Source organism: Vicugna pacos, chromosome 12, assembly GCF_048564905.1.
Source record: "Vicugna pacos chromosome 12, VicPac4, whole genome shotgun sequence".
In the NCBI taxonomy this organism is placed as follows: domain Eukaryota; kingdom Metazoa; phylum Chordata; class Mammalia; order Artiodactyla; family Camelidae; genus Vicugna; species Vicugna pacos.
In genome coordinates this window covers 62,525,353-62,551,400 of record NC_132998.1, presented here as the reverse complement: position 1 = coordinate 62,551,400, position 26,048 = coordinate 62,525,353, and the positions used below count along the sequence as shown (strand labels likewise).

General features: G+C 61.3%; 1 protein-coding gene across 7 annotated transcripts in view; it reads right to left on the bottom strand.

Moving 5' to 3' along the window:
- Positions 1 to 840: 840 nt before the first annotated feature.
- PRR5 (proline rich 5) overlaps positions 841 to 26,048 on the bottom strand; it is a 50,975-nt gene continuing 25,767 nt past the window's right edge. For 5 of the 7 annotated variants that reach the window (XM_072973669.1, XM_072973670.1, XM_072973671.1 and 2 more), the window contains 7 exons: positions 16,940 to 17,020; positions 13,776 to 13,824; positions 12,434 to 12,491; positions 7,697 to 7,788; positions 7,138 to 7,278; positions 3,342 to 3,477; positions 841 to 1,795 (listed from right to left, as the gene is read on the bottom strand). In XM_072973669.1, coding sequence (XP_072829770.1) covers positions 1,320 to 1,795; positions 3,342 to 3,477; positions 7,138 to 7,278; positions 7,697 to 7,788; positions 12,434 to 12,491; positions 13,776 to 13,824; positions 16,940 to 17,020 — 1,033 coding nt within the window. In that variant the 3' untranslated portion in view covers positions 841 to 1,319. Of the gene's footprint in view, positions 1,796 to 3,341; positions 3,478 to 7,137; positions 7,279 to 7,696; positions 7,789 to 12,433; positions 12,492 to 13,775; positions 13,825 to 16,939; positions 17,021 to 18,895; positions 19,084 to 26,048 lie in introns of all 7 variants that reach the window. The other 2 variants (XM_072973674.1, XM_072973673.1) reach the window with 2 other exon arrangements.

Sequence of the window (26,048 nt, the reverse complement as noted above, 5' to 3'; positions counted from 1 at the left end):
AGCCCCTCGGTGCAGGCAGAGCCCAGCTAGCCAGGTCCCCGCCACAACTTCCACCCTTTGTCTGGTCCTTCTGCCTTAAGGGGACCCTGCTGATAATGCTCCCCACCTCCCCCGTCACCCTCCCAGGGTGAGCTGGCCCCAGGCCTCCCTGGGTTCCATAAGGGAGCAGGGGAACGGGGGGGCGGGTCAGGGATCTCAGCCCCACCAGCCGAGCTGAGTGGCAGCATTCTTGTTGATTCTCAGACCAGGGACAGACTTCTGGCTTTGTCCCCACCCCCCAAACCTGGTTCCTCTGAGGCTGGGGTTACTTCTCTCCAGGACACTGTTCCAGGGCACCTTCTGAACGCTGAGCGGTCATGAGGCCCTGTGCAGTCAGTATGTTTCCCCATCACAGACCACAGGACTGAGCTCCCACCCTGCCGCCCCCACACCCCACCCAGGGCTGGAGCCGGGGCTCCTGGCCCGTTCCTCCCATGAGACGGGAGAACCTCGTCCACGCAGACAACTCGCCCTGCAGAGCACTGGGGGCTGATGCTTCCCGCCGGGCGTCCACCTCCCTCCCCCGACCACCTGGCTCCAGCACCCCGTCACGCTGCTCACCCGCCCTGGGTCTGTCCTTTACTGCTCAGAGGGCGTCCCCTCCCCACCTCCAACAGAATATTAACTCCACGAGAGGGGAGCACTTGGAAGGGGGTCTGGGGTCTCCCACCTAGCCCAGAAGGCTCCTGCCAGAAGCCCAGAACTGGCCCTGGGAACCTACCCCCTCTGGGGGAGGGGAGGCCCCCGTGAGGGTGAGGACCCTGGGAGGATGTCCTTGGGGCCTGGCATCGCAGACACAGCTTGGGGGCCAGGTAGACAAGTTTTATTCCACCTGCTCTCTGCCCACGGCCACCTTGGGCAAAGAGAAGACACGGCGCTCAGAGAGTCTGGGACAGAGTCACGCACAGGAGGTCACACTGTGGCCTGAGGTGAGTTAGGAGGGAAGAGGCCAGTCTGCTACCGACCCCATCACTCTGGGGGCCTGGCCAAGCTGAGGGATTCACAGTCTCCAAGGTGTGGACATCGGAGGGCTGGGGCGGGCAAGGGTGGTGGGACGGCTATGGCAGCTCCACACACACAAGGCTGCCCCAGGCACCTAGCGAGCCCCGCACGCAGACGCCCCAGGACACAGTGGTGCTGGACCCGGGGCAGCGACGGTTTTTCCCACAAAGGCTCAGGCATGCCCAGGTGGCTGAGGCCCACGGGGGACAGGATGGGACAGAGTAGAAAACTCCCGCACTCACGCACCAGACACATGGGGTCAGTAAAACACGAGGCGCTCACACGATGCTCTGCCGGCCCCCGGCCCCCTCAAACTCAGACGTGCCAGAGCCAGCGCCCCGGCCAAAGTCAATGAAGATCCCTTCCGAATCTGAGTCGACAGATTCCAGGATCTGGTCCACCAGGTTCTCGGGGCTGGAGGAGGCTGGGGAGCCGCGGGCTGGGCCTCGGCCGGGCTCGGGGGACTGGGCTGGCGGATACAGTCTGCTGGGGCAGGGCCCCGACTGGGGGGCCGGGGAGGATCTGAAGGTCCCAGCGGGGCCCTGGCCGGGCGTGTCGGCGAAGCCCTGGGGCTCGGGGCAGGACGTCATCTCGGAGACGGAGTGCCTGCGGATGCCGGCACCGCCGGCCGCCGCGCCCTCGGCCTCGTGCTCGGCCACGGGGTTCAGCAGTGGCGTGTTGTAGCTCTTGGAGCGCACCACCGGGTTCTTGGCCAGGACGTCCCCCGAGCGGGAGCGGCGCAGGAAGTGCTTCTCTGCAGAGAGACAGGTGGCGGCGTCAGGCACGGGCCACTCCGGGCACTGCCTGCTCCAGGCCCTCCCTCTGGCCAGATACTAGGGAGCACCTACTGCGTGCATCTGCTGCGCGCCTGGCTCTGCACAAAAGGTCCACTACAGGCAACAGCCCGACTGGTGCAGACCCTGCCGGGGCGGAGTGGCCGGGCGAGGGGAGTCGGTGCTTCCACCCCTGTAAGTGATCTCGTCTCAGCCTGGACGGGCCGGGGTGCGGGGCCTCGTCAACCGCTGGGTTCAAAGGTGCACCATGCCCGCCCGTAACCTGTGTGCCTGCTAAGTGCCCCACCTGTGGGAAGTCGCCAGTCTCAGCACCTGCCAGGCGCCAGCACTTCGCTAGGTATGGGGGCCTAGATATCCCTCTGGGTGGGCACGGGTCAGGCAGTGCTAAGTGCCCGGACGGGGCGCCACCTGAGGTCGGGGCTGGGGTTTATCCTGAGTGCGCTGGGAGCTCTCAGGGGGTTGGGGGGTCAGGGGTGGGGAGGAGAGAATAGTAAAGGGCAGGTCTCAGGCTCCCACTCAGGGCCCTGCAGTTCTGCAAAGTGACCACCAGGTGGCAGGACTGAGCACGGTGAGCGGCTCAGGGGCGGCTCCTGGACCAGAGCAGAGGCTCCGAGTTCTCCTCCAGGTGCTGCGGTCCCGCCGGAGCTGAGACACGGTGCCGAGCAGGTTTATACCGGAGGTGGGTGGGCACTCTGGACGAGGGGACACCGCTGACCAGCCCCTGTGCCACTGTCCCCTTGGTTCTCTTCATGCACCTCTTCCCGGGCTGGGCCCTCCCTGTCCTTCAGCTCAGTGGTCACTTCCCAGTCTGGCCTTCCCCGACCTCCCTGCCCATGGCCCTCATGTCACCTGGGCACGGGTCACCTCGGGCACTCACCTGGGGATGGTTTACTCATTAGCCTGCCTCCCGGGGGGAACAAGAGCCCATGAAGGTGGGGCTTGGTCTCTGCTGAAGCCCCAGGACCAAGAAGAGGGGCTGGCGCTCAGCAGGTGCTCAGTCTACAGCCCCGAATGAGCCAACGGGGCCAAGCCCATCTGGTAAAGGGGAAACGCCAGGCCACGCCCACCCCACAACCCATCCATGCCCCCATGAGTCCCCAAACAGGCCAGGATTTCTTGGGCTCCAGGCCTTTGCATGTGCTGTGTCCTCTGCCTGGAAAACTCCTAAGTTTCAGGACTGAGCATGGATGGGAGCTCCTTGGGGGTGACGGGGCCTCTTGGGGCTCTCAGGGGAGTCACTGCAACACCACTTATGGTGTCTGCCCACTGAGTCCTCCTCAGCCTTTGAAGGAAGGATCCCAGGTGACCCACCTCCGTGTGACCAGTGCCCAGCACACAGCACAGCTGGAGGATGCTCTGGACAGGTTAGCTATGTGGCTGAAACGCAAATCCTGCTGGGATCCTGGTTCTGCACGTCTTTTCACTGGGAGGTCTGGGCCCCAGGGGAAGAGGTGGACGAGGCCAGTGGTCAGCCCGCTCCCCACCCAAGACCCAGGCGACCCCTACCCAGGATGCAGGAGTGCGTGAACGAACCCTCGCTGGAGTAGAGGCCGTAGGTGCCCAGGTAGGGTGACACCACCTTCTGGATCAGCGACTCCAGGCGCAGGTAGTCCTTGGTCACTCCCCGGGACTCATGCACCCCCTGCAACAGGGAGGGAGGGAGGCAGGAGGGTCATGGGACAGCCTGTCCCCTGCTTCCCTAGCCCAGCGGGCTTGGCTCAAAGGCCACCATGATCAGCCCCGCCCCCCCAGTTCCCAGGGGGCCCTGGCCCCCAGGACGATGCCCACAGCGCCCTCCCTCCCCAGCCGTCTCTCAAGCTGGGCCCTCTGCGCCCCTCTCCTCTTCTAACGTCCTCGTGGCTGCCTGCTGCGCACAGTGGCTGCTGTGGTCCAAGAGACGGTGATGCCTGTGGGAAAGGGCTCTGTGGCTAAATGAGGCTGGGTTCCCTGCACGCCCCTTCTCGGGACATCGTGTGTCCCCTTCCATGAGCTGGCTTCCTAGGGGCTCCGGGCAGTCCTGTGGGGCCAGCTGTGTCAATGGGCCCCGACCCTCACTCCCTTGCCTCGTGGAGTACCGTGGGCACGAAAGGCTGTCCTCCGGGGCCGGGCCCAGGCCCAGGCCCAGGTCTGCACCAGCTGGGCAGTCAAAGCCCACCCATCAGACAGAGCCCTCCCTCCCCGTCCCACGTGGCTGCCCCCACCAGGTCTCATCCAGCTTCCCCCCTCAACACCTCCCCTCATCCAGAGCTTCAAAGGGAACTCCACCTCCTCCTGTTTCACTTGAACCAAAGCCTGAAGAATGAGGCTACCCACGGGACAGCCTTGGTCTTGCCCACCCAGTCATGAGCTGCTCAGGGGGAAGCCCTGTGCTCCCAGCACCCGCAGCAACGGGCAGCACACGGCAGGTTTTTAGGGAGTGCTTGCTGAACAAATGATGTCTCAGTGGATGAATGAATGAATGAAAGACATTGCTCCCGAAGGAGCTGCCAGCAATTAAGAAACAAGATTTATCCAAGTTAATGTCAAATGATGGTTGAAGACAGCGAGAGAACCCAGTTATACACAGCCTACAAGAGACCTACTTAACCTATAAAGACACACAGATGAGGAGTAAAGGAGACAGTTACACGTGGTAACACGGGTCACGATCACAGACCAGAGCAGGAGTGGCCACGTCAATTTCAGACAGGACAGGCTTCAGACCAAGGAGCATGACAGGGGCGAGGAAGGTCATTACCTAATGGTAAACAGGTCAGTTCTCCAGGATGACATAACAAGCTTTACTGCGTATGCACCAAACAAAAGGGCAGGGAAGTATGTGAGGGAAAAAGTGAGGGGGAGAGAGAGAAATCCACTCTCACAGCCAGAGACTTCAACAGCCCTCTCAGAAACAGATCTCGCAAGAAGAAAGTCCGTAAGGACACAGATGAACTCAGTAACACCATTGATCCATTGGACAGAATCAGCATTTATAGAGAACTTTGTCCATCGACAGCAGAATACGTTCTCCTGAAGCTCACAAGGGACATTCGCCAAGAGAGACCACATTCTGGGCTGTAAAACACCCCTCAACATGGTTAATAGAACAGAACTCATACGCCGTCTGCTCAGACCACAGAGGAATTAAACCAGGAGTCAGTAACAGAATACTAACTGGGAAATCCCCTAATACATACAGATTAAACAACTCACTTCTAAATAACTCATGGGCCATAAAAGAAATCTCAAGAACTATTTTAAAATATTTTGAACTAGATGAAATGAAAACACTACATCCAAATTTATGGCATACATCGAAAGCAGTGTGTGGAGGAGATTTTATAGCAACGAATGGATATGTTGGAAAAGAAAAGAAAAAAACAACAACAACAAATAAAAGGTCTAAAATCAATCATCCAAGCTTCCACCTTAGGAAACTGGAAAAAGAAAAGCAAATTAAGTCTCAAGTAAGCAGAAGAAAAGAAATAAGAATCAGAGCAGAAATCAATGAAACTGAAAACGTGAAATGGATAGTGAAAAATCAACAAAACTGAACGCTGGTTCTTTGAAATGATCAACGAAGTCAACAAGCCCTAGCCAGGCTGAGAGAGAGGGACGGAAGACACCAGTGACTCACGCCAGAAGCGAAGGTGGGGACGTCGCTGCAGACCCCGCGGACCCAGCTGTGCCTGGAAGGAGGCGGTGGACCCCAGGGGTGCCCCCCGGACGAACGGGGAGGAGCTGCCCCCGCTCCCAGCGCCAGTGCCGTGGGGGTGGGACGGCGTGACTGCCGAGCTGTGCTGGCGTTTCACAGACTTCATGCTGTTTCATTCCCAGAACTTGTCTCTGAAGTCTGGGCTCTGCCCCCCATTGTGCAGTGAGGAAATGGAGGCCCAGCGGCTGCCTTATTCTTGTGCACTCAGAGGGGCCGTTACCCAGCTTCTGGGCCCCGTGAGAGGGAACCGAGATTCGGCCGGTGCAGCAGGGGGCGCACAGCAGGTCTTCAATGCACAGACCAGGAGCTGTGACCTCAGACCCATCTGGGACTTGAAAACAGTGGGGACAAGTTTACTGCGAGGCTGGGACAAGGCCACTCAAAGCAGAGGCCAGGGAAGGGCAAAGGGTTGTGACTGGGGGCAGGGGTCACCACCAGGATGGGGAGACATGGGGCCAAGCCCCAAAGCTGCATGAGGCACAGTGGCCACCAGGGGGCAGCACCACCCAGCCTGGCCGCCACCCAGGTGCTGTTCCTCAGCTCAAGGGGAGACCTTCCTACTCCTGGCTCGAAAGCCCAGCCCCTTCACTGCCTGCCCCCAGGAGCGAGCAACATGGAGGACTCGGCGTTGATTTCTCTCCATCAACCTTGCTCCTGCCCTCCCAGGTAGGTGGTCTCACCCTATCACATAAATGAGAAAACAGGCCGAGATGCAATGTCCCTCCAGCCCCCCTCCCCTGCCACAAACTTCACCCCAGCTGGGTCTGGCCTAAAGCCCCTAGAAATCCAGCTGCAGGCCTGACACCCTGCTTGGCTGCCAGGGCGACCACCAGCCCCTGCGGAGTGCAGCCCCTTGGCCTTTCAAACCTCCACATTCCTCAGCTCCTTCCTCGCCCTGGAATCCTCACTGGCCGCCCTGGGCCCCGGGAACAACTTCACTGACCCTAACTCAGAAGGACTTCCACGCGCCTGGGTGGGTTCAGGACAACGGGGAGGCCAGCCTCCTGGCCTTCTCAGCTGCAGTCAAGTGAGGACTCTGTTTCCCTGCCTGTAAAATGGGGGTGCTGACGGTGCCCTCTCTTGTCCTGTGACAGTGAGAGAAACTGGCAAAGCGTAGGGTGCTGTGCCCCTTTGGGATGCAGCCATTTGCAGAAAAGCCCATCAGAGTCCCCTTGACGGGACGTGGGCGGGGCCGCTCCCTCCAGCTGTAGGAGTGTGGCTGCCAACGTCTCACAGCTGCCCCCTCCTCAGAGTTGCCCTCACAGACAAAAGCCACCGGCACCAGGCATGTCTGGAACCACAGTGGGGAGAAGGGGGAGGTGGACCCAGCCCCAGGGACTGGTGGACGAGGGGTGCATCGGCCCAGCACCGCTGCGGGGAGGGACACTCTGCTCACACTCCGGGGCTCTCCGTGGGACCCCGAGGCCGGCAGTCTCCTGACGCCACATCTTTGTGTGGCTCCTTCTCTAACCCGGCTGCTGCTTCTCCCTCCATGCGTTCTCCTGACAGCACCCCCGGGGATAAGCCACGTGGACCCAAATCCTCCTCTCAGGTCACTGGGGGGCCGGGCCTGTCCCGGCCAGCGGCCGCCCCTCGGGCCCCACCCACCTGCAGCACCAGCAGCATCTGCACGATGGCGGGGGGCACGCGGGCGTGCGCGCGGGCCAGCGCATCCTCCAGCTTCACGCTGAGGGTGATGGTGTTCCGGAAGTGCAGCAGGGCCAGCTGGCGCACCGACGGCTCCTTGCCCTGCGGACACAATGCCGCCTCGTGAGACCCTCGCTCCCCGCCCCTCGCTGAGTTCTAGGGTCAGATACATGGGACCCGCTGAAACCTCAGGCCCCCTTCCTCCCTGTCCTCTTCCCCAGATGACCCTTGTCCTGAAGAAGGGGGGCCCCACACATCCTCCTTACTGTCACCGACAGAGACCCTACTGCGTGCAGGGCAGGGCCTACTGTGTGCTGCTCGGGGCTTCCTAGGGCCCACAGGAGGGAGCTGTCCTGGCTCCCACCCCGGGGGAGGGAAACAGGTTCTGAGAGGCGCAGGGATGTGAGCAGGCGCAGACAGCCCACCCGTGGCAGCGATGGGCAGAGGTGTGCCCGCCCCCAGGCCGGGGGCCAGGGAGCGAGGCCAGGACGGGCTGTCGCCGGGGCCCAGGGCCGCTCACCTGCACCGGGTAGAAGACAGCCTGCAGCGTGGGCAGCACGTCGCTGAAGAAGAAGTCCCAGGTCTCTGCCAGGGAGTCCAGCAGCTTCTGTCCTGTGGGCACAGGGAGCATCACCGCTGCCCCAACGGGCACCGGCAGCCGCTTCCCGCCCTCCCCGGTCACAAGGCACCCCTCCCGTCGGTGGAGGATGCAGGAGCTGAGGGCCGGGCTCCAGGCCCCAGAGTCATGGGATCTGGTACCTCTGTTCACCCACCCGTCCCCTGCCTCAGCTGCCCCATTTAATAAAACTGGGCTGCAGCAGGGTGACCCCCAGAGCTGCCGGGAGAAGCCAGACGAAGCGGGACCCGGGGCAGAGGAGACGTAGGTCCCCACTTCCTCCACACACGAGCCCCACGGCCCGGCCCCAGCGGGAGCTCCCGCTCACACGCTTGCCTCGCCCACTGCTCTGTCCCTCTGTCCCCGGGACAGACACTGACAGAGCACCGCCACTGTGCCGGGCCTGGCATGGGGGTCCCAGCTGAGCCCCAAACTCCCTGGTCCCATCACAACAGGACAATCCTGGCGAGGGGGGAGTGATCCCGTCGGGCAGACGGAGAGGCCGGGCCTCCGAGAGGCTCAGATGTCTCACTCGAGGGCCCGGGGCCTCCCCAGCCGGGCTGCCTGAAGTGGAGGCCGGGGAGATCACATCCAGTAACAGCAACGCGTCCTGGGTAGAGGGCGTCAGGCAGGGAGGGACTCCCGGAGGAGGTGCTGGCCAAGTGCTTCTGCCTGGTTGACCGACAGCCTTGCTGCATGAACCGCGGAAGTGGAGTGTGAAAAGCAGGCGTCTGGACAAGCTCCGCGGGCCCTTCTGCTGGCTCTGGGGAAGGAGCGGCCCCAGCCACGGGGGACAGCCCTGAAGGGCAGGGGCAGCTGAGACACCGCAAGACAGCCCTGGGCTCCCCTGGGAACGGCCAAGTGCTGCACCCTCAGCCCTTCTGCCTGGAACGAGCAGAAAGCTGGGACGGAGGGCCTCTGCTGCTTGGTGGGAGCCCCACCTGGAAGCCAGACTAGCAATCAGCTGCAGGAAAATGGGCTTGGTGGGCGTGTCAGGTGGGGGCCGGGGCGACAGGCTGGCCCACCTCCAGGACCTCACTGCCCGTGCAGCCGTCTCAAGGTTTCCATGGGAACGAGGAGGTCGGGACTTCGCCGCCCCTGCTCACTTTCCCTAGGCTCTGGGCCCCACGCTCCCACCCGGCAAGCCCCTAGGCCTGTAAAGGGGCCGGGCTTTGGAAGGGAAGCCTGGGGCGGTGGGGTGGCGACCATGGGGAGGGCAGATCGGCCTCCAGTGTGGCCCGTCTGCTGGCCCTGGGGTCCCTGCCCAGGGGCCGGCTCTGGGTCCTCCCGGGGGACCCAGGCCAGGCTCTGCGGAACCTAGGACGAGAGATGCCCACCACCCGAACTCTGCACACAAAGGTCCCCTGAGGTCCCTGCTGTCGCCGGCAAGAAGAAAGGCTGCTCAGTTCCCTGGGCGGCCGTGGGGCGGCTCTGGGCGCGGGCCAGGCCGGAGTCTGCTGGGCGCAGGCTGCTCTCCAGCCCACGGGGCGGAAACGCGGCGGAAAGCAGATGTTGTAAAACACAGAGTCCAGTCCCGGCCAGAGCCGCACGCCCACCAAGGGGCCGGGAAGCTCGGCGCTGTCCCCGGGCCGGGCTCTCTGCTGGGGACTGTGGTCTGAGGGAGCCGGGGTGGTCAGGGGGTACAGTCAGGCGGCCCGGCGTCAAAGCCTGGCTCTGGAACCCCGGGGAGTCCCTCCGCCCAAGCCTCAGTGCGGTCCCTGTAAAACCGGCGTGATGGAGGCCCCCGCGCTCCTCGGACTAACAGCTGCCAGGCAGCCAGGGCTTAGCCTGGCGCTGCCCGGGCCCGCATGTCCCGCGTCCTGTGTCCGTGCTGAGGCTCAGCAGGACCCAGCCAGGGCAGCGGCCGTGCCCTTGAGCTCTTTCTCCCCCGGATGGTGGGGAGAGGTGGGCCAGCCTGTCTGTCTTCCTTTCTTCAGTCTAAGTGTGCTGGGGGCTGACCGTGCAGGCCCCGGAGACTGGAAGGGACCAGGCCAATCCTGGCTCCGGGCTCAGGGATGGGGAGACCCCAGGGACAGTGGAAAAGCCCACAGCGGGGACTCCAAGGAGGACACTCAGGCCGAGTCTGGCAGGGGCACGTGCACAGCCCAGGCTTGGAGGCGAGTGTGTGAAGGCTCGCTGCGGTGTTTGGTGGCCTGACCTAAACCAGGCTGGGATTCCTGCAGGACAAGAGGCAGAGCTCAGGGCCCCGGGCCCACAGAAGACCCTGGGTTCCTCCCCAGAGTCCCCGACCTGTTTGGCTGCAGCCACGCCCACTCCTGCAAGCTAACAGGCCGAGACCACCAGTCCACTACCAGTAACGTGGTCCCAGGGCAGGGGCCTCCATCCCACGGCTGTCTGCCAGGCTTCCCAATTCCAGGAATCACTCTGCTCGGGAGCCGACGTCCAAGACCTCACTGGAGGCTGGAGGGGAGCAGGTAGCACGGTCCTGGGGCTGCCCCACATAGGGCCATCCAACCCATCCAACAGAGGCATGGGCCGAGGACATGGCTGCCACAGGGAGCAGTCTCAGGGAAGACCTCTCCCTGGGACCTAAACCAGGGCAGAAGGCAGAAGGGGGAGGTTCCCAAGGCCACCCCTTGGTGTGTGACATTAGCCACTGTCCCCAGTGCATGGGCTGAAGGGGGCAAGATATCCTCCTGAAATGACCACATTTTGAGGCCTGGCTCAAGGGCCGCCGCTTCCACGTAGTCCTCCCTGACTGTCGAGGTGGAACTAACCTTTCCTTCCCCAGGGCTTCCCATCACCTTGACATTTATCACACTGGACTGTCACTGTCTGCTCCACGTCTATGTCCCTAACTGGGCTGTGAGCCCCTGCCAGGTAGAGCCCAGGTCTCCATATCCAGGTCCCCAGAGGCCACCAGGAGCCTGACCTTTAGTGAGAACACAGATAGAGTCCATCTAACCCCACAGTGCTAAGGTGGAGACACCGAGGCCAGAGGTAAATGACGTGTCTGTGGCTGGATAAGAACTAGAGGCCAGGCCCTCTGGCCCGCTGCCTGGGGCTCTGTGCCTGTCCCTGAGGCCAGGGGAGGTTGGAGGTGCTGGCACTCCCAACTGAGTGGCCTGGCGGATACGGCCACCGTGGGCAGGAGTCCATGAAGCTGCACAAAGCACCTCTTCTCTGAAGGTCCCAGCTCCCCTGGGCCGGAGCTGGTGGGAGGTGAGGCACTGCCGGAATGTGCCGAGTCAGGGGATGGGTGTGGGAGGGCATCTCCACCAGCAAATCCTTCTGCCAGCTTAGGTGCTGCCGCCTCCAGGAAGCCGGCCCAGACCACCGGTGGCCTGTGCCTCTTGCACCAACGTCAGTGGTTCTCACAGCCCTTCTCAGGCTCCTGCCTCAGCTGCTTCTACCCAACACACAAAGAGATGGTGCAGAAGGAAGATGGGACACACAGCTCCGAGTTCATGCTGAACGCCCCAGGCCTCAGACTCTGCCTCTGTGAAACAGGCTAAGACTCTTCCCGAGGTCAGCAAGGAGTCCAGGAGGAACCTGGAGCAGCGGAGAGAGGACTATGGGCTCAGAAGCCAGGCTGCCAGGTGGGGGCTGTGTGGCCCAGGTGAGTTACCGAGCCCCTCTGTGCCTTGATTTACCCAAACGTTCAGTGACTGCAACATCAGAGCTTTCTTCACAGGGTCGCTGGGCAAGGCAGTGAGTCAGGAGGTGGAAAACACCTGGGACAGAGTCTCGCACAGAGTGAGCATGTGCGGGGGCCTGGTGCGCGGCCCACGGCGGGTCCTGCCCTGGGGGGCCTGGCACACAGTAGGCCCTCAGCAAGGCGTGTTGGTTTGAGCTGAATTCCCCCATAATTTGACTCACTCCTGTGAGGAAGAGCACACGCTGTGCTTGTCACGGCCCCCGGCCCTGGCCTGCAGACACCGGGAGCCCCAGGCTGTCCTGTCAGGGCTGTGGGCCCGGAGAGGCCAGCTGTGACTTGTGGGCCCCACCCTAGAAGGGTAAAGGGGTGTGCTCTGGAGACGGGATGCCCTGGGTTCGAATCCCCCCTCCACCCCTCGCTTACAGTGCAGCCATGGACAAGCCGAAGGCCATCGCTCCATAGGCCCCCAACTGCGAAACGGGCACAGTGACCCAAAGGCCTCACAGGGCGGGCATGAGCCCTGAAGGAGAGAACGTGCCCAGCAGCCCCGGCCATGCTCGGGCCCCAGACCCCAGCAGGGAGCCCCCATCAGCTGCTCCCTCCAAGTGGTGGGTCCCTGCCCTGACCCTGTCCCTCAGGAGAATCAGGGCCACTTGGGCCTAAACCAGTTCCCTTCTGGCCCTCAAAGACCCTGACGGGGGTTCTCCCAGGCTGCTGGGGTGGGCTCATGGGGGCCGAAGGTCTTCTGGGCAGTGAGGTGAAGCAGGGGCCTTCTCCCAGTCGCCTCTCGGCCCTCCTGGGCTCCGGCAAGGTGGGGGACACTTTTCCCTACAGGGTCCCCTCTGGGGTCAGACCTCAGCCCTGCCGCCCTCGAGGCACTGCTTTTGCCCCTTCTGAGCTCCCTCAACCAGGAGAGACACACCGCCCACCCAGCTGAGGGGCCTGGGTGAGCTGGCAGGGCCACGGTTCCCAGCAAGCAGTGTGGCCTGGCACCAGTCCAGCCACAGGGCCACCAGACTCACCCTCGTAGAAGCGGATCTTGTCCCGGAGGATGACCATGCCTTTTGTCAGCAGCTGGTTCTGAAAGGCACATGTGGAGATACGGTCACTGCTCCGTGGGGTCCCGGCAGGCAGGACCCCCAAGAGTCTACCAACAAGCAGCCAAGGCCCAGAGCGGGAACCTCAACTCCCTGGGTGGACGTGGGCAACTGACCCAGCTGGGCCGTCCTGAGACAGGGGGTGGAGCAGGGGCCACCCCCACCCCGAGACTGGCCGGGCCTGGGCGCTGCCATCACCCACGGGAGGCTCGAACGGCAGACCCTGTGCACACCTCCTGGGCGTGGCAGAGTGACACCGCGTGGTCTCAGCACCAGTCACAGCAGCCAGGTGACCCCAGGGCCACCGACAGCGCAGTGGATAAGCAAAACGTGGCCCCTCCATGTAAGGGAATGCTATTCAGCCATAAGAAAAAAACGAGGCTCTGACACAGGCGACACTGCGGATGAACCTTGAGATTGCTGTGCCCAGTGACAGGAGCCAGAGAAGGCCACATGCCGTGCGGTCCTGATAGAAATGTCCAGAGGCAGAACAGAGACCAGAGGCGGCCTGGGGCTCGGGGGAGAGTGGGATGGGAACTGTTTATAAACATGGGACCTCCTTCCCGGTGACGACGAATAAAGTCCTGGAACTGGACAGCAGGGACGGCTGCACGGCTCTGACTACACCAAACTCCCCTGAAGTGTCCCCTTTCAGCGGGTGCACAGAACTGGGGGTCTGTGAATTACACCCCAGTAAAGCTGTTAAATGAAAAACAACCGACCGTAAACCCACAGGCTGGCCCTTGCCTCACCCTCTCCTGGGAGGGGGCGCCTTGCTCCGAGCCCGCCTGAGGATGTCCCTGCACCACTCGGCCCTCCTGGCTGCGCGACCTTGACAGTTCTCTCACCTCCCCGAGCCCCAGGACCCTGCATGTTCATCGACTTTGCAGGCCTGGAGCTGCAGCGTCTGGGCAGAGTGGCCTTGGCGATGCTGGTGACACGCCCACACCGTCATCCCACAGCTCGGGGCGCTGGGGTATGTAGACACCTACACACAGACTCTGGGAACCTATACTGATGCTCCGGGAGGAGGCGGACGACCGAGAACTGGCCTCAAGCCCCAGCCTGTGCCGGCCACAGCGCTGGGTCTTCACCTGCACCTGATCATGCAACCTTCCCAACCAGCTGCACTGGCTGGATGGGGAAACCGAGTCACGGCAAGGCGGAGACCTAGCGCTCCCCGCACCCACCAGGAGTGGGTGCCCCCGTCCCTTCTGGCCAGCTCAGGAAGCAACCCCGGCCCGGCTGGAGAGCACAGAGCACCCACCTGCAGGTACTCCGTGAAGAAGGACCCCAGCTCCGTCTTCAGCAGCTGCCTGTGGGCGGGAAGGGAGACCAGTGAGGGAGGCGGGAGTCAGGGACCGCCTGGTGCTGGTGAGGGCTGGAGGCTGGGGTGGTGGCCGCACAGCCCAGCCACATGAGGGGGGCACGTGCCCGGCCCAGCCCTGCGGGGAGGCCGCGTGCACCCTGGGCCACGGCAGTGGCTCCCTAGGACCCCTCCGATTCACACGAGGGGAAGTGGAGGGGTCCGCTAATAGAAGCGAGGGTCACAGGCATCCTTCAGGTTCTTGGGGGACACCCGGCAGGCCGGGCCTCCAACACCCAGCCCCACCCCTTCGTCCACACCTAATCTCAGAGCTGGCAGCCCGCCCCCGGCCCCGGCTCACAGCCCCTGCTCTCTGCCCTCTCTCCCCTGCAGGGCGGCTTGAGGTGTTTCCTCCCTTACTCTAGAGAAGCTTATTCTGTCCTCACCAACCCAGCAGCAGGTGTTGACTGCTGTTCCCTTTTACAGGGGAGATGAGAGAAGCTCAGAGATGTCAAGCGACTTGTCCAAGGGCACACAGGACACGCCGAGCTAGAAGCTGAGCCACGTCCTTTGTACTCATGTGGACAACTGGCAGTGCACACTTTCGGGGGCCGAGATGATGATGGGTGTTGTAGTCCAGACCCTCTCAGGGCCAGGCTCCTGGACACGACCCAGCAAGTCCACCCGCAGGCGCAGACCCGACAGCGTGAAAACACAGGTCCACACGAGGTCTCATATGCAGGCGTTCCCAGAAGCGCTTCTCACAATGGCCAAAAGGTGGAAGCAACCCAGATATCCATCATTAGATGACTAGATAAGCAAGATGGTGTGTTCTTCATACAAAAGGATATTATGTGGCAGTAAAGAGACACGAAGGACTGACAGACCCTCCAACGTGGACGAACCCCGAGCAAGAAACATTTCGCTGAGAGAAAGAAGCCAGATGCAAAAGGCCACACGTGTGTTGTGTGACCCCGTCTACGTGAGACGTCCAGAAGGGCACATCCACAGGGGCAAAGCTGACTGGTACTTGCCGGAGGCCGGCAGAGGGGAGGAACGGGGCATGGCTGTTAAGGGGCTTTTTTTGGGAGGGGGGCATGATTAAAATGTTCTGGAATTAAATAGTGGTGATAGTCACGTAACCTTGTGAATATACTAAAAATCACTGAACTGTACATTTTAAAAGAGCAAATCATCTTAAAAACACACACACACACACACACACACACACACACACACACATTTATATAAAATGGCAGAAAACGAGAATGACGGACGGACGTCAGAATCCTGTGACAGTGCGCTGACCCTGGCCCCGCCCGTGCCTGGGGACAGCTGAGGGAGCCCCGGCCCTCACCCGCACTGACCATCCTCAGAACTGAGTGGAAAACATCAGATAACAGGACAGTCGGTGGCTCCAGTCACAAGGCTCTCTCGTGGCATCAAAGCTAATGACCAATAACGGATTTACTGCACAATTAAACTCAATTTAATGTGGCCATGTGATGCAGATGAGCTGGGGGGGCAGCGCGGGGGAGAAGAACCCACAGGCCCTGGAGTCGGGGGCCTGAGCCCTAGCTCTGCTGACGAGTCCTGTGACCCTGAGCAGCCCACGCCCTCTCTGTGCCTCGGTTTCCTCATCTGTAAAATGGGGACCATAAGGTGCCCGGTCCTCAGGGACACAGAGAGAGCACAGGGCATGGAGAAAGCTCACGGCGCAGAACAAACCCTCAACAGAAAGGCTCTGTTATTACTTAACAATCGCCACCATTTAATTTTCGACTGGCTAAAAAGATACTGCCCCAAACAGCCTAACTGGCCAGGAGCTCCAAGCCTCACATCACCTGACCTCTACCTGATTCTTAGGAAAGGACCCTGGGGCTGGCGAGGGTGACCTGGAGCCCAGGGCAGCCTCTCTGCCCTCCATCCCCAGCACACGCTCCTGAGGGAGGCCACCCACTGTGCCAGCCCCCCCCAGGGCTGGGCACGGGGACACCGGGGCTACAGTCACAGTCCCCGTGGAGAGGAGGCGGCTGGAGGCCAGGCGATCACGCCTGCTGCTTCTGCCACGGGATGGGAAGGATGTACACACTGCAGGAGGGCTGTCCTTGCTGCTTTGTCCATGAATTTAGAAATACTTCCTCTTTTGTTTTTGTTGTTTAAACATCCAGCCGATTCTTCAGGTAAAAGAACTCCTTTTACCCTAAGCAGAGGCGTATTAGGAAAACAGGGCTGCTGTGGGCCCCACTGAGACCCCCAGTGGCTCCTAGGGCCCCACCCCTGTCTGGTCACATGAGCCCAAGAAAAGCAGGACCCCCTGGAATTCCGGTCACACACATCGGGTCTCGGGGAGGCAACAAGCCCTTGTTCTCTGTGACTTCAGCCAGCCCCTCTCCCAGCCTGGGCCTCCGTTTACCTTGTGTAAGGGCCGTTTCAGCGCTGCCATTGCGGGGGTGGGGGTGGGGTGACCCTGTCCCCAGCACCCTTTAACTCCTGCCCCGGCTGATGAGGAGGTTTGCTGCCTATTTTTCCCAAAGAGTCTTCTGATGCGGGGCCAGAGTAGCACGGGCTGGGGCGGGAGGAAAAGCACAGAGGTGGGAGACGCCCCTCCGCGGCGGCTGTGTGACCCTGGACAATTCACTGCACCTCTCTGAGCTTCAGCCTCCACTACAATGCAGGACTAACGCACCGGCCTTGCAGACTCCCTCGGAGCTGGGCTGTCCTGGGCGCCTTCACAAGCGCTCAGTTCTCGGCTATGCACAGGAAATGAGGGGCGTTCGGCCGGCTGTAATTGCTTTTCTGGAAACGACACTCCCATCATTAAGCAGGTGGGTCCTTCCTCTTTTAACAGAATAAATATCCTCTGTGATGCTCAACACCAGCGAGGAATGCGGGTGTTATCTTGAACCACTGTCCAAGTCCCACCCTGCCTCCCTGAAAAGGAGTTGTCAGGCGGGGTGGGGGTGAAGGGAACAGCACCTGCGGCTAAGGTCCCCGCGGTGGTCACTGCTACCTCTGTCCTAATGGTAGAACCTGAGGCTGGGGGATGGTGGTGGGGAGGGTTCAGCCTAGGCCCTCCCCCGACTCCCAGACCCAGGCCCGGAACAGGACAGACGGCCACTCACCGGACGCCTTCGTTGAGGCTGAAAAGCTCCTGGTCGGGCAGCCCCTTGCGCTGGAAGACGGCGATCACCCCGTTGTGGATGCTGTAGGCGGGGAAAGAGGAGAATGTCTGTCCAGAGGCCCTGAGACCCCTCCCCACCTTCCCTCTCCCCAGGAGCCCCTCCTGCTCTGCCTGAGGAACAGAGGGGGCCCGGTCAGAAGCAGGGGGCCCGTTCTTTCTCTCAGGAGGCAGGCCCTGGAGCACAGGGATTGGCCGTCCCCGTGGAACCCTGTCCACACCAGAACCTCAGCTCCCAGCCCCAGCCTCCCCATCATCTCTCCAGGACATCTGTGTACGCTCCACACCCTGCCTCCCCTCCCGTGTTCTTGAACCCTCTACACCCAGGCCAGAAATTAGGGGCCACCCTCTGATCGCCTTACACCCCCAAACATAACCGAGTCCGACTGGCTTACTCTCCCGGTGCTTCAGGGCGCTGTGAGCTGGCCCCCAGTGCCCCCGGGCTGTGCCTGTGCCACCTGCACCCAGCTCCACCGAGGGAGCTGCCCTCACCACAGGGCCCGTACACACGTCTTTTCTTTTGCTTGATCCCCCCTCCCCTGGATCCACGTGGATCCTTCCTTCGGGTCACAAGTCATCTCAGCATTTACAAAACTTGTCAGTGGACACCTGCACGTTTATAAGTGATTTGTTTCAGTGGTTGATCTCCGCCATTATCTACAAACCTCAGGCCACAGGGCCGTGTTGTTCATGACCGTGTGCTCAGCGCCTGGCTCAAAGAAGCCTGGTTAAGCATCTGATGAAATTTATCCTGACTCTCCCTCACCCTCCAAATCCAGTTGATCCTGAAGCCCCACCCATTTCTACCCCGTGGTCTCTGCCGCACCCTGCCTCTCTCCTGTGCTCCCCTAAACCTCCGATCGCCCCAGCTACCTCCCTAGTGCGTCCACAACCCACTGCAGCCAGAGTCCCTTCCTTGCCCAGGGCCCTGAACATATAGCCCAAGGCCTGGACATGGCATTTGAGGCTCGTCCAGAATGGTCCCTCCCTGCATTCCTGCGCATCCTACACTATAATCTCACAGAGTACTGGACCTGCCAGGGGCTGCCATACGTCAGGGTCTTTGCATCCACTGCCCCTGACCTGGCAGGCCTTTAATGCTCTCTATCTACTAGGGATCTATACTAGAGCCTTGGCTCCAAGGCCACCGCAACCAAAAAGCCCTCCTGGCCCCCTCCCTTCCCTGCACAGACTCATACCCTAGCACTCCGCCGATTTACTTTCATGTCGGTCCCTGCCACCAGCCATGAGCTCCTGAGGGCGAAAGCGCAGTCTGGGTGGCTGCACTGCTCCCCCCAGGGTCTGGCTGCTGTTCTGAAGCTCACCACTGCGGACAGGCAGTGCGATTTTTGGCCTGGAGGGACAGCCGGACATGTGCTGCCATTCGCAGCACGGATTAGACGGCAGTGACCCAGTCTGGGTGCCCTGGTCTGCTTTTATCAGCTCTGCCCTTCCCAGCAACATGGACTAGCCGCCCACTTTGCAGATGAGGAAACTGAGGCTCAGAAGAGCCAAGTCCCTCCGGGAAGCCACAGAGCTGACCCGACAGCTGCCTCCTCTCCCCACGCAGCCTCCTGATGCCAAGTCAGCTGTGCACCCTGGAGGGGGCAGGGCAGGGGCAGGGCCCCACACCCCAGGTGGGTGAAGGCTGCTCTGAGCAGGGCAGGGACCTGCCCGGGTTCCACGGCTGGTCCCAGCCTGGCCAGGCCAGAGGCCTCGTCACCTGACCTGGAGTGCCTGACTCCGGCGCCTGGTGCTGGAATGTCGCTTATTCGTGCATCTGGGCACATGTCCTCTAACTTCTGTCTCCTGTCTGTGAATGGGGGTCACGAGTGCGCCTGCCCCAGGTTGCTGGGAGGATGAAGGCCTCAGTGGGAGGTCATGGCCGGGTTGGACTCACCTGCTAAGAGGTCCCCGGTAGACCCAGGCCCACAACTGCGTCACGGCAACCTGTTCCCCGTCTACAGACTGAAACAAGTGAAGTTCTGACGGGAAGTCTTACGGCCGCCAGGAAGCCCGCTGTCCAAAGCAGCTGCCACCCTGAAATCCAAACAGCTGGGGACTCGCTCCCGGCCCGTGAGGCTGAGGCTGCAGGGAGCGGAGGAGGGACAACCACAGAGTGGGGTCAGCCCCTCCCAGTCCTGTCGGCGGAGGAGCCTGGGGGCTGGCAGGTGGGGCGTTCCTGACCCTGGCCCCACGGGCCCAGCCACTCCCGAGGTCTCCCTGGGGCCTAGGCCTCCATCAGGCCAAGGGGACAACATGGAGGGAGCCCTGGTCAGCCTGCCAGGCCTGGTCCTGCTGCCTCTCCAAGGCCTTCCTCCCTCTCTGGTAAACCTTCCAGAGGACTCCCAGCCCACTCTGGTCACCTGCTCAGAGGGGACCTTAACCACATGGCTCTGGAGGGTAAGACGGCTCTAAAAAGTCTTGCCTCGAGGCCCTCAAGGGTCTGGCGCCTTGTGTCACCAGAACCACCCCCCACCACTCTCCACGCCTGGGTCTGAGCAGCAGCGGCCTCCTCCTGCCTCAGGGCCTTCGCCCTTGCTGCTCCCCATCCTGGAGGCTCACCATGAGGTCAGGCCCACCCCTCCTCACTATGGTGTCGGATGAGGATTTGACCCTAGCTTTTTTTGGGGGAGCGGAGGTCTATTTGGTTTACCATTTGGCCCCCATTTGCAGCCCAGCCTCATCCCCACCCTTCCATCTTTCAACCCGTGTATCTGAGCAGTGGCCTGCCCAGCCCTGGGGTCACCCTGGAGTTCTCCTGTCCACACCCCAGCCCAGCCTCCTACCCAGGTGGACCCTGCTCCCACCCATCCCACCTCCAGCCCTCAGGCTGGTTCAGGTGCGAGTCTAGGTTTGAATCCCAGGTCTGGGCTTCCCTGCTGCATGACTGGGCCAAGAGATAGGACCACGTGTGCCTCAGCTTCTCTGTCTGTACAATGGGTACAACAGGGTCCAGAATTACAGCTCCTTTAGGAGACACTGGGGAGCAGAGAGCGCCCTGCAGAGTCATGTGTGCTATGGTATCATCAGCAGTGACTCCAGGGGAGGGAGTGCCCCTCAAAGCATTCCCCACAGCTCAAGCATCCCCACCTCCTTCTAACCACGGCATGAAGTGGGGACTGTTACAGCCCAGGTTGCAGATGGAAACACTGAGGCTCAGAGAAGCCAAGGGACACTGCCCAGAGTCACACAGCTTGATGCCTGGAAGGACCAGAACAGAGCCCTATGCCCACAGTCCCCCGACTCCCACATGGCTGCTCAGAAACTGCCCCCACCCAATGTGGGGCGGGCAGGTGGACAGGCAAGGCCTCTCCAGCCGAGGTTCCACGCTCTTTCCAAAGTCCGAGTTCGGTAAATAACAAAACCTTGCTAGGAGCCACTGGGGGAGAGGGGAGGGGTGGGGAGAGGAGAGGCTTATACTGTGACTTATACCCCAAATAGAAGTGAAACCCTGGCGCGGGCCGTCCCAGGCCAGAGGCAGGCAGGCCCAGCCGGGGACACCGGGGCACTTCCTGGTGAGGCCGGAGCGGCAGCCGGCCCAACACCTCCCTCCACTGCTTCCTCTCACTGGGCAGGCCCTCTCCGGCCCATCCCTTCTCCCCACGCAGGGAGGCAGGAGGGCAGGGACAAGACTCAGCCTCTCACCTGGGGGGGGGGGCAGGGCCCCTGGTGAGGTTCCACGGCACCCACGATGGTGCCGAGATGTGCTGCCACCAGGGCTGCCTGGGACAGGACGGGGCCCCCCACGGTCAGGCTCGGGGAGGAAGGGCAGATTGTGGGGCTCCTGGGGGAGACCTGCCCGTGGCTGCTCTGGCTCAGGCTGGGGTCAGCGTGGGGCCGAGAGCAGGTGGGACACCAGCTGGGTGGGTCCCTGGCCCACTGTCACACGTCTCTCAGTGTCGCCTGCCTGCCCATACAGGAAGCCCTGGCAGAGAGTGAGTGAGTGGCAGGCTAGGCCAGTGAGCCTTCAGGGACCTCTAGAGAGGCTGAGGCCCCAGCTGGGGGCCTGGAGGTAGAGCCCTGCCCTGCTCTGGAGGCCCAGAAAACTGGCCGACCTGGACCCGGGAGGGGCTGGCACTTCCTCCAGCCCCTCCCACTGGTGTCAAGGCCTGACTCTTCTCAAGATCTATCTCCCTGCTGTTGGACGAGGGTGGGTGTGGGTACTGGGCTCCACTGGGGCCCCACAGTGCCTGCCTTGGCTCCCAGCCCACCTCAGACAGACCAGGTTCTAGCCTTCCCTCTGCCCTGTCCATGTAACGGTGACCAGAGCCCCAGTGTCCTCATCTGTATCCTGGAGGGTCAGCCCAGCCCTGAGATGAAGTGGGGGGACTGCGTGGCTCTGTTCCAGCCGCCCCTGGAGAAGCGTCCACTGGCCTCCTCTTCACGCCCCGGTGAAAGGCACAGGGAGACAGGTGACTCAGAGCCCAACCTTGCCCCCGTGTGGGGCCCCCATCTGACCAGCTGGAAAGTGGGGCTGAGAATACCAGGTTCACCTGCTCCTCAGCAACCAGCATCACTCTCGCCCTGCTTTCGGGGCACCTGGTTTAAATAACGCCCAACCCTGGCCCGGGCTCCTGGCCGAGTGGGAGGGGCCCCGCGCCCACCACTCCTCCTCCCTGGGTGCCAGGCAGGAGCTTGGAACTTTACTCTAGAGGCTCACCTGCCCAGGTAGGCAGATGCCTGGCTGTGGGCTGATCTACCCATCCTGAAAGGCTGCAGGGGACAGTGGAGCAACCACCTCCTCCCACAGCTGCCTGATTTCACGTCCCCACCGGCCAAGTGGGAGGCCAGGTTCAGGAACTGCAGACGGCTCTGAGCCCGAGCTGGGGGGCAGAGAAGTGAGCAGGGTTGGGAGGGAGGGAAATCCAGCGTATGAGCGTCCTGCCACTGCTGTAACAAGAGACCACACGCTTAGTGGCTTACAACCAGACCAATGTGCTTTCTTGCAGTTCTGAAACCAGAAGCTCTAAATCACTGTCATAGGACTAGAGTCAAGGTGTCACTCGAGCCTCATTCTGGAGGCTCTAGGGGAGAATGTTGTTTCCTGGCCTCTTCCAGCTTCTAGAGGCAGCCACGTTCCCTGGCCCGGGCTCCTCCCTCCATCCTTAAAGCCGGCACCGTGGTGTCTTCAACCAATCTGCCTCCATCCTCACGCCTCCTTCTTGAACCCTGAGCCCCGGTCTCCCTCCTGTCGAGACCCTTGTGATAACACTGGGCTCGCCTGGATCACCTCCCCACTTGAAGATCCTTTACTTAATCACATCTGAAAAGTCCCTTTTGCCATGTAAGGAAATGTATTCACAGGTCCCGGGGCATCTTTGGGGACCACTGCTCTGCTGGCCACACCCAGACTAACTCAGAGGGGCATGGGCTCAGGACCCGAGGCCTGACCCAGAGCGAGTAGGTGGGGTGGTGGGGAAGCCACGCACAGGCCCCCCACTGCCCTCCAACCCCCTACTCCCAACCAACCAGTCACCCTGAGGCTCCAGCCAGCTTCCTCTGGCTCCTCAGAGACCCCTACGAGGTGGTGGCAGAAGCTTTGGAGTCAGAGACCTGGACAGTCCCCGCACCTCTCTGAGCCTCAGTGCTCTTATCTGCAGGATGGGGGCGATGAGAACCACCTGGAAGGTGCTGCAGGGATGAAAGCAGCTCCTCCACGTCCCGGGTTTGGACAGAGCCCAGCATGGGTCGGGGTGAGTGTGCACCGCCAGCTGGGGGGATGGGATGTTCATGGTCCAGGAGGAGATCTGGGTACAGGACGCTCTGTGGGGTTTGGGCCAGCGCCCCCTATCCCCGCCTTCCCCGTCCAGGACCAGGGACGGGCAGACAAGGCGGGCAGCCACAGCCTCCGGGCTCTTACCAGCAATACTGGCCTCACCTGGCCAGCAGACACGAACTCACATGGGCGCCCGGGCAGCAGCTTCAAGTCAGACCAAGGCTCAGACCCAACGCTGGCCGAGGCTCTTGATCAAGTCCCTCTCCCCCGTCTCAGTTTCTCTATCTCTAAGCTAAAGACCATCATCTCAGCCTTGGAGGCAAATCTGTGGAGTGTGAGAGGGTAAGGTCGCTCGCAGCGCAAGGGCACAGGCTACCTGCTGGGGGCCTCCGCTCTCACATCCAGAAGGTGGGTGGGCACTGGGCTCTCCAAACCTCAAGCATCTGGGGGGATCCAGGCCAGGCAAGGAGAAGGGCGTCATGATGGTGACACCTCTGGCCCAAATGCAGGTACAGGGCACTTGTGCTGAGGCTTGGGGAGTTCCTGCCCCCTCCCCGCTGGCCTCTTAGCCCAAGAACAGGACCTTCATGGAGCCAGAGGCCCTGAACACGCATTGGGCCCAAGCCCAGCAGGGAGCTAACGGGCGCGAATACGGGGACAGATGGTGACATGACGTCCGGGCCCTTGGGGAGGGAGGGGATAGGGACTCCAGGTAGGAGCGACAGGTGAGCCTTCTAGGCCGCCCGCACCTGCCTCTGCAGCGCCAGCACTGGGCCAGGCGCAGGGGAGCGCCCTGCCCTGCCATGCAGCAGCAGGTGCTTAGGAAGCAGTTCCAGTTTACGCTTTGGGGGGTGGCCCAGCCAGCTGGAAGCCTGGTATCCGGACCTCAAACATCCCCCGCACAGCCACGGGATCAGCGTGCACGGAGGAAGCAGGGGTCGCAGGCTCTAGCCGTGTGTGCTCAGCACCGCGCTCATCCGGTTCATCCTCTTCCCCGCACGGAACGCCACCCGCACAGACCCCGTGGGTTTACACGCATCCTTGCTTATCTCCTGAATCCCCTCATCAACTCCAAGCCCCAGGCTGTTGTCCGCTTGATTCTATGCCCTGGGCTGGCCCAGTGCCAGTGAGAGAATGAATGAATGAATGAATGAATGCTAGGTGGGGACATGGATTCCACTAACCTGGAGTGAGCATCCAGGTGAGGAAACGGATGTCACTGAGGTGGGCTGAATAGTGTCCCCCTAGAAATTCATGCCCACTTGATACCCTAGATCTTAATTGGAAACAGGGTCTCTGTGGATGTAATTAGTTAAGGAACTTGGGATGAGATCGTCCTGGATTTAGGGTGGGCCCTGTATCCAGTGACTGGCGTCTTTATAAATAAGAGCGGGAGAGGAGGTGTGGACATAGCGGCACGGCGGAGAGACCCAGTGGGGACAGAAGCAGAGAGTGAGTGGTGTGGCCACAGGCCAGGGAGCCACGAGGAGCTGGAAGAGGCAGGAAGGGGCCTCCCCTAGAGCCTCTGGAGGGAGCGTGCCCGGACACCTTGATTTGGGACTTCTGGCCTCCAGAACTGGGAGAGAATAAACTTTTGTTGTTTTAAGCCACTCAGTCTGCGACAATTTGTTACAGCCACCCCTAGGAAATTAATGTGGTCACATGGGAAAGGGGGTTCACCTTGGACTCAGAATGAGGCGTCCACAACTCAGCAAGGCAGGGCCCGCAATGTCCCGACCCCCAAGGCTGTGGTCCTGATGGGCCCTGGCAGGGAGCGCTGCCGGGACCGGGGTGGGGGCGGGGAGGCAGGCAGGCAGTGATCAGAAGAGGCCTGGCCTCTCAGTGGTCTCTGCGGGGCGCTGCGGGGGAAGGTACTGCCCCTCCCCAGCTCAGTGCTCCCTCTCCTCAGGGCGAGCGCAGGGGCTCTGCTCTGCGGCATCCACATGGGCAGGTCTCCTGGTGGTGTCCCCCTCTGCACCTCTAAATGGGGGGTGGTAGTCATGTCTGCATCCTTGGGCTATGAGACAGTGGCGAAGTGAGCCAAGGGTCACAAAGGGGCCTGGCACACAGGAGGACAGCCCAGCAGGTGGGGCTGATGTGGGTCCAGGGGCTGGGAGGCTCAGGGCCTTACAGGTGCCGTCTGGGCTGCGGAAGCAGGCGCTCCCCTGCAGTCGGCAGGCCGAGGCACAGAGCAGAGCCGAAGTTCTGACACTCCTCTAAGTGAGAAGCAGTGGAGGGGCTCAGGGGACCTCGCCCTACAGCCACCCCCGAGCCCCGGAATGCTCAGAGCTGACCTCAGGCTGCCCCCACCTCTGCCCAGACACTCCCTGGGGACCCCCCCCCAGCAGGGTCAACCACACCAGGAGACCCCAGCAGGGGCAGGGGTGCTCAGACAGTTGCCGTAGGTGAGAGCTCAGGAAATAGCTGTCTCCTGAGGGGCCCCTCAAATCCCTGCAGGCTCACCCTGACACAAGTTTGTCCCGGGCATGAGTTTGAACTTGAGTAATGAGTTACAGAGGACCTACTATGTGCCAGGCACGTGCTAAAGGCTTTAATACAGATCTTCACATTTAATCCCTATGACAGCCCTATGATATGGGCACTCTTATTAACCCATTTTATGGACAAGGACATTGAGGACCAGAGAGGTTAAACAACTTGCTCCAGCTTACGCAGTAGGGAAGAGGCAGAGCTGAGATTTGAACTAAAATCTATCTGGCTCCTTCTGCTAAACCATGGCAAAGACTGCTTCCATCACCTCAATTCTGTGAGAGGAGAAAATGCCTCTTAAGACAGTGTACAGTCACTGGGTAGATAAGATTCCCCAAGAATAGGCCTTCTTTCACTGTCCTCACAGCAGTTCCGTAAGAAGGAATGCGGGTGCCCACTGACCGACAGGGAAACTGAGGCCGACCAGTCCCAGCCCTCAAGCAGTTTGCATCCCTGTAGGGGGCAGGAGAGGAGTACGTGACGCGGACAGCTGTGTCCTGCCTGGTGCACAGACGAGGGTCTCAGGCTGGCAGCCCTGTGCCCATCATGATGCTCATGAAACGACTGATGAACTGAATAAACGAGCATCCACGTAGACAGTCAGCTTCCTGGTGGCCGAAACCAGACAGTGGAGTATCTGGCAGGATTTCACCACCAGGCGTGTGTGGTGGGGGGACAGCATCTACAGCCCCCTGAAAAGTCTGCCCCACTCTACTCCCCTCTCATTTTCCTTTGGGTGGAAACACCTATTTTTGAAAAGAGCTCATGAGCAAACACGGTGGGAAATCCCACTGAATAAACCGTCTCTTTTTCCGGATCCCAGCCTTGCTCTTCAAACAAAGCT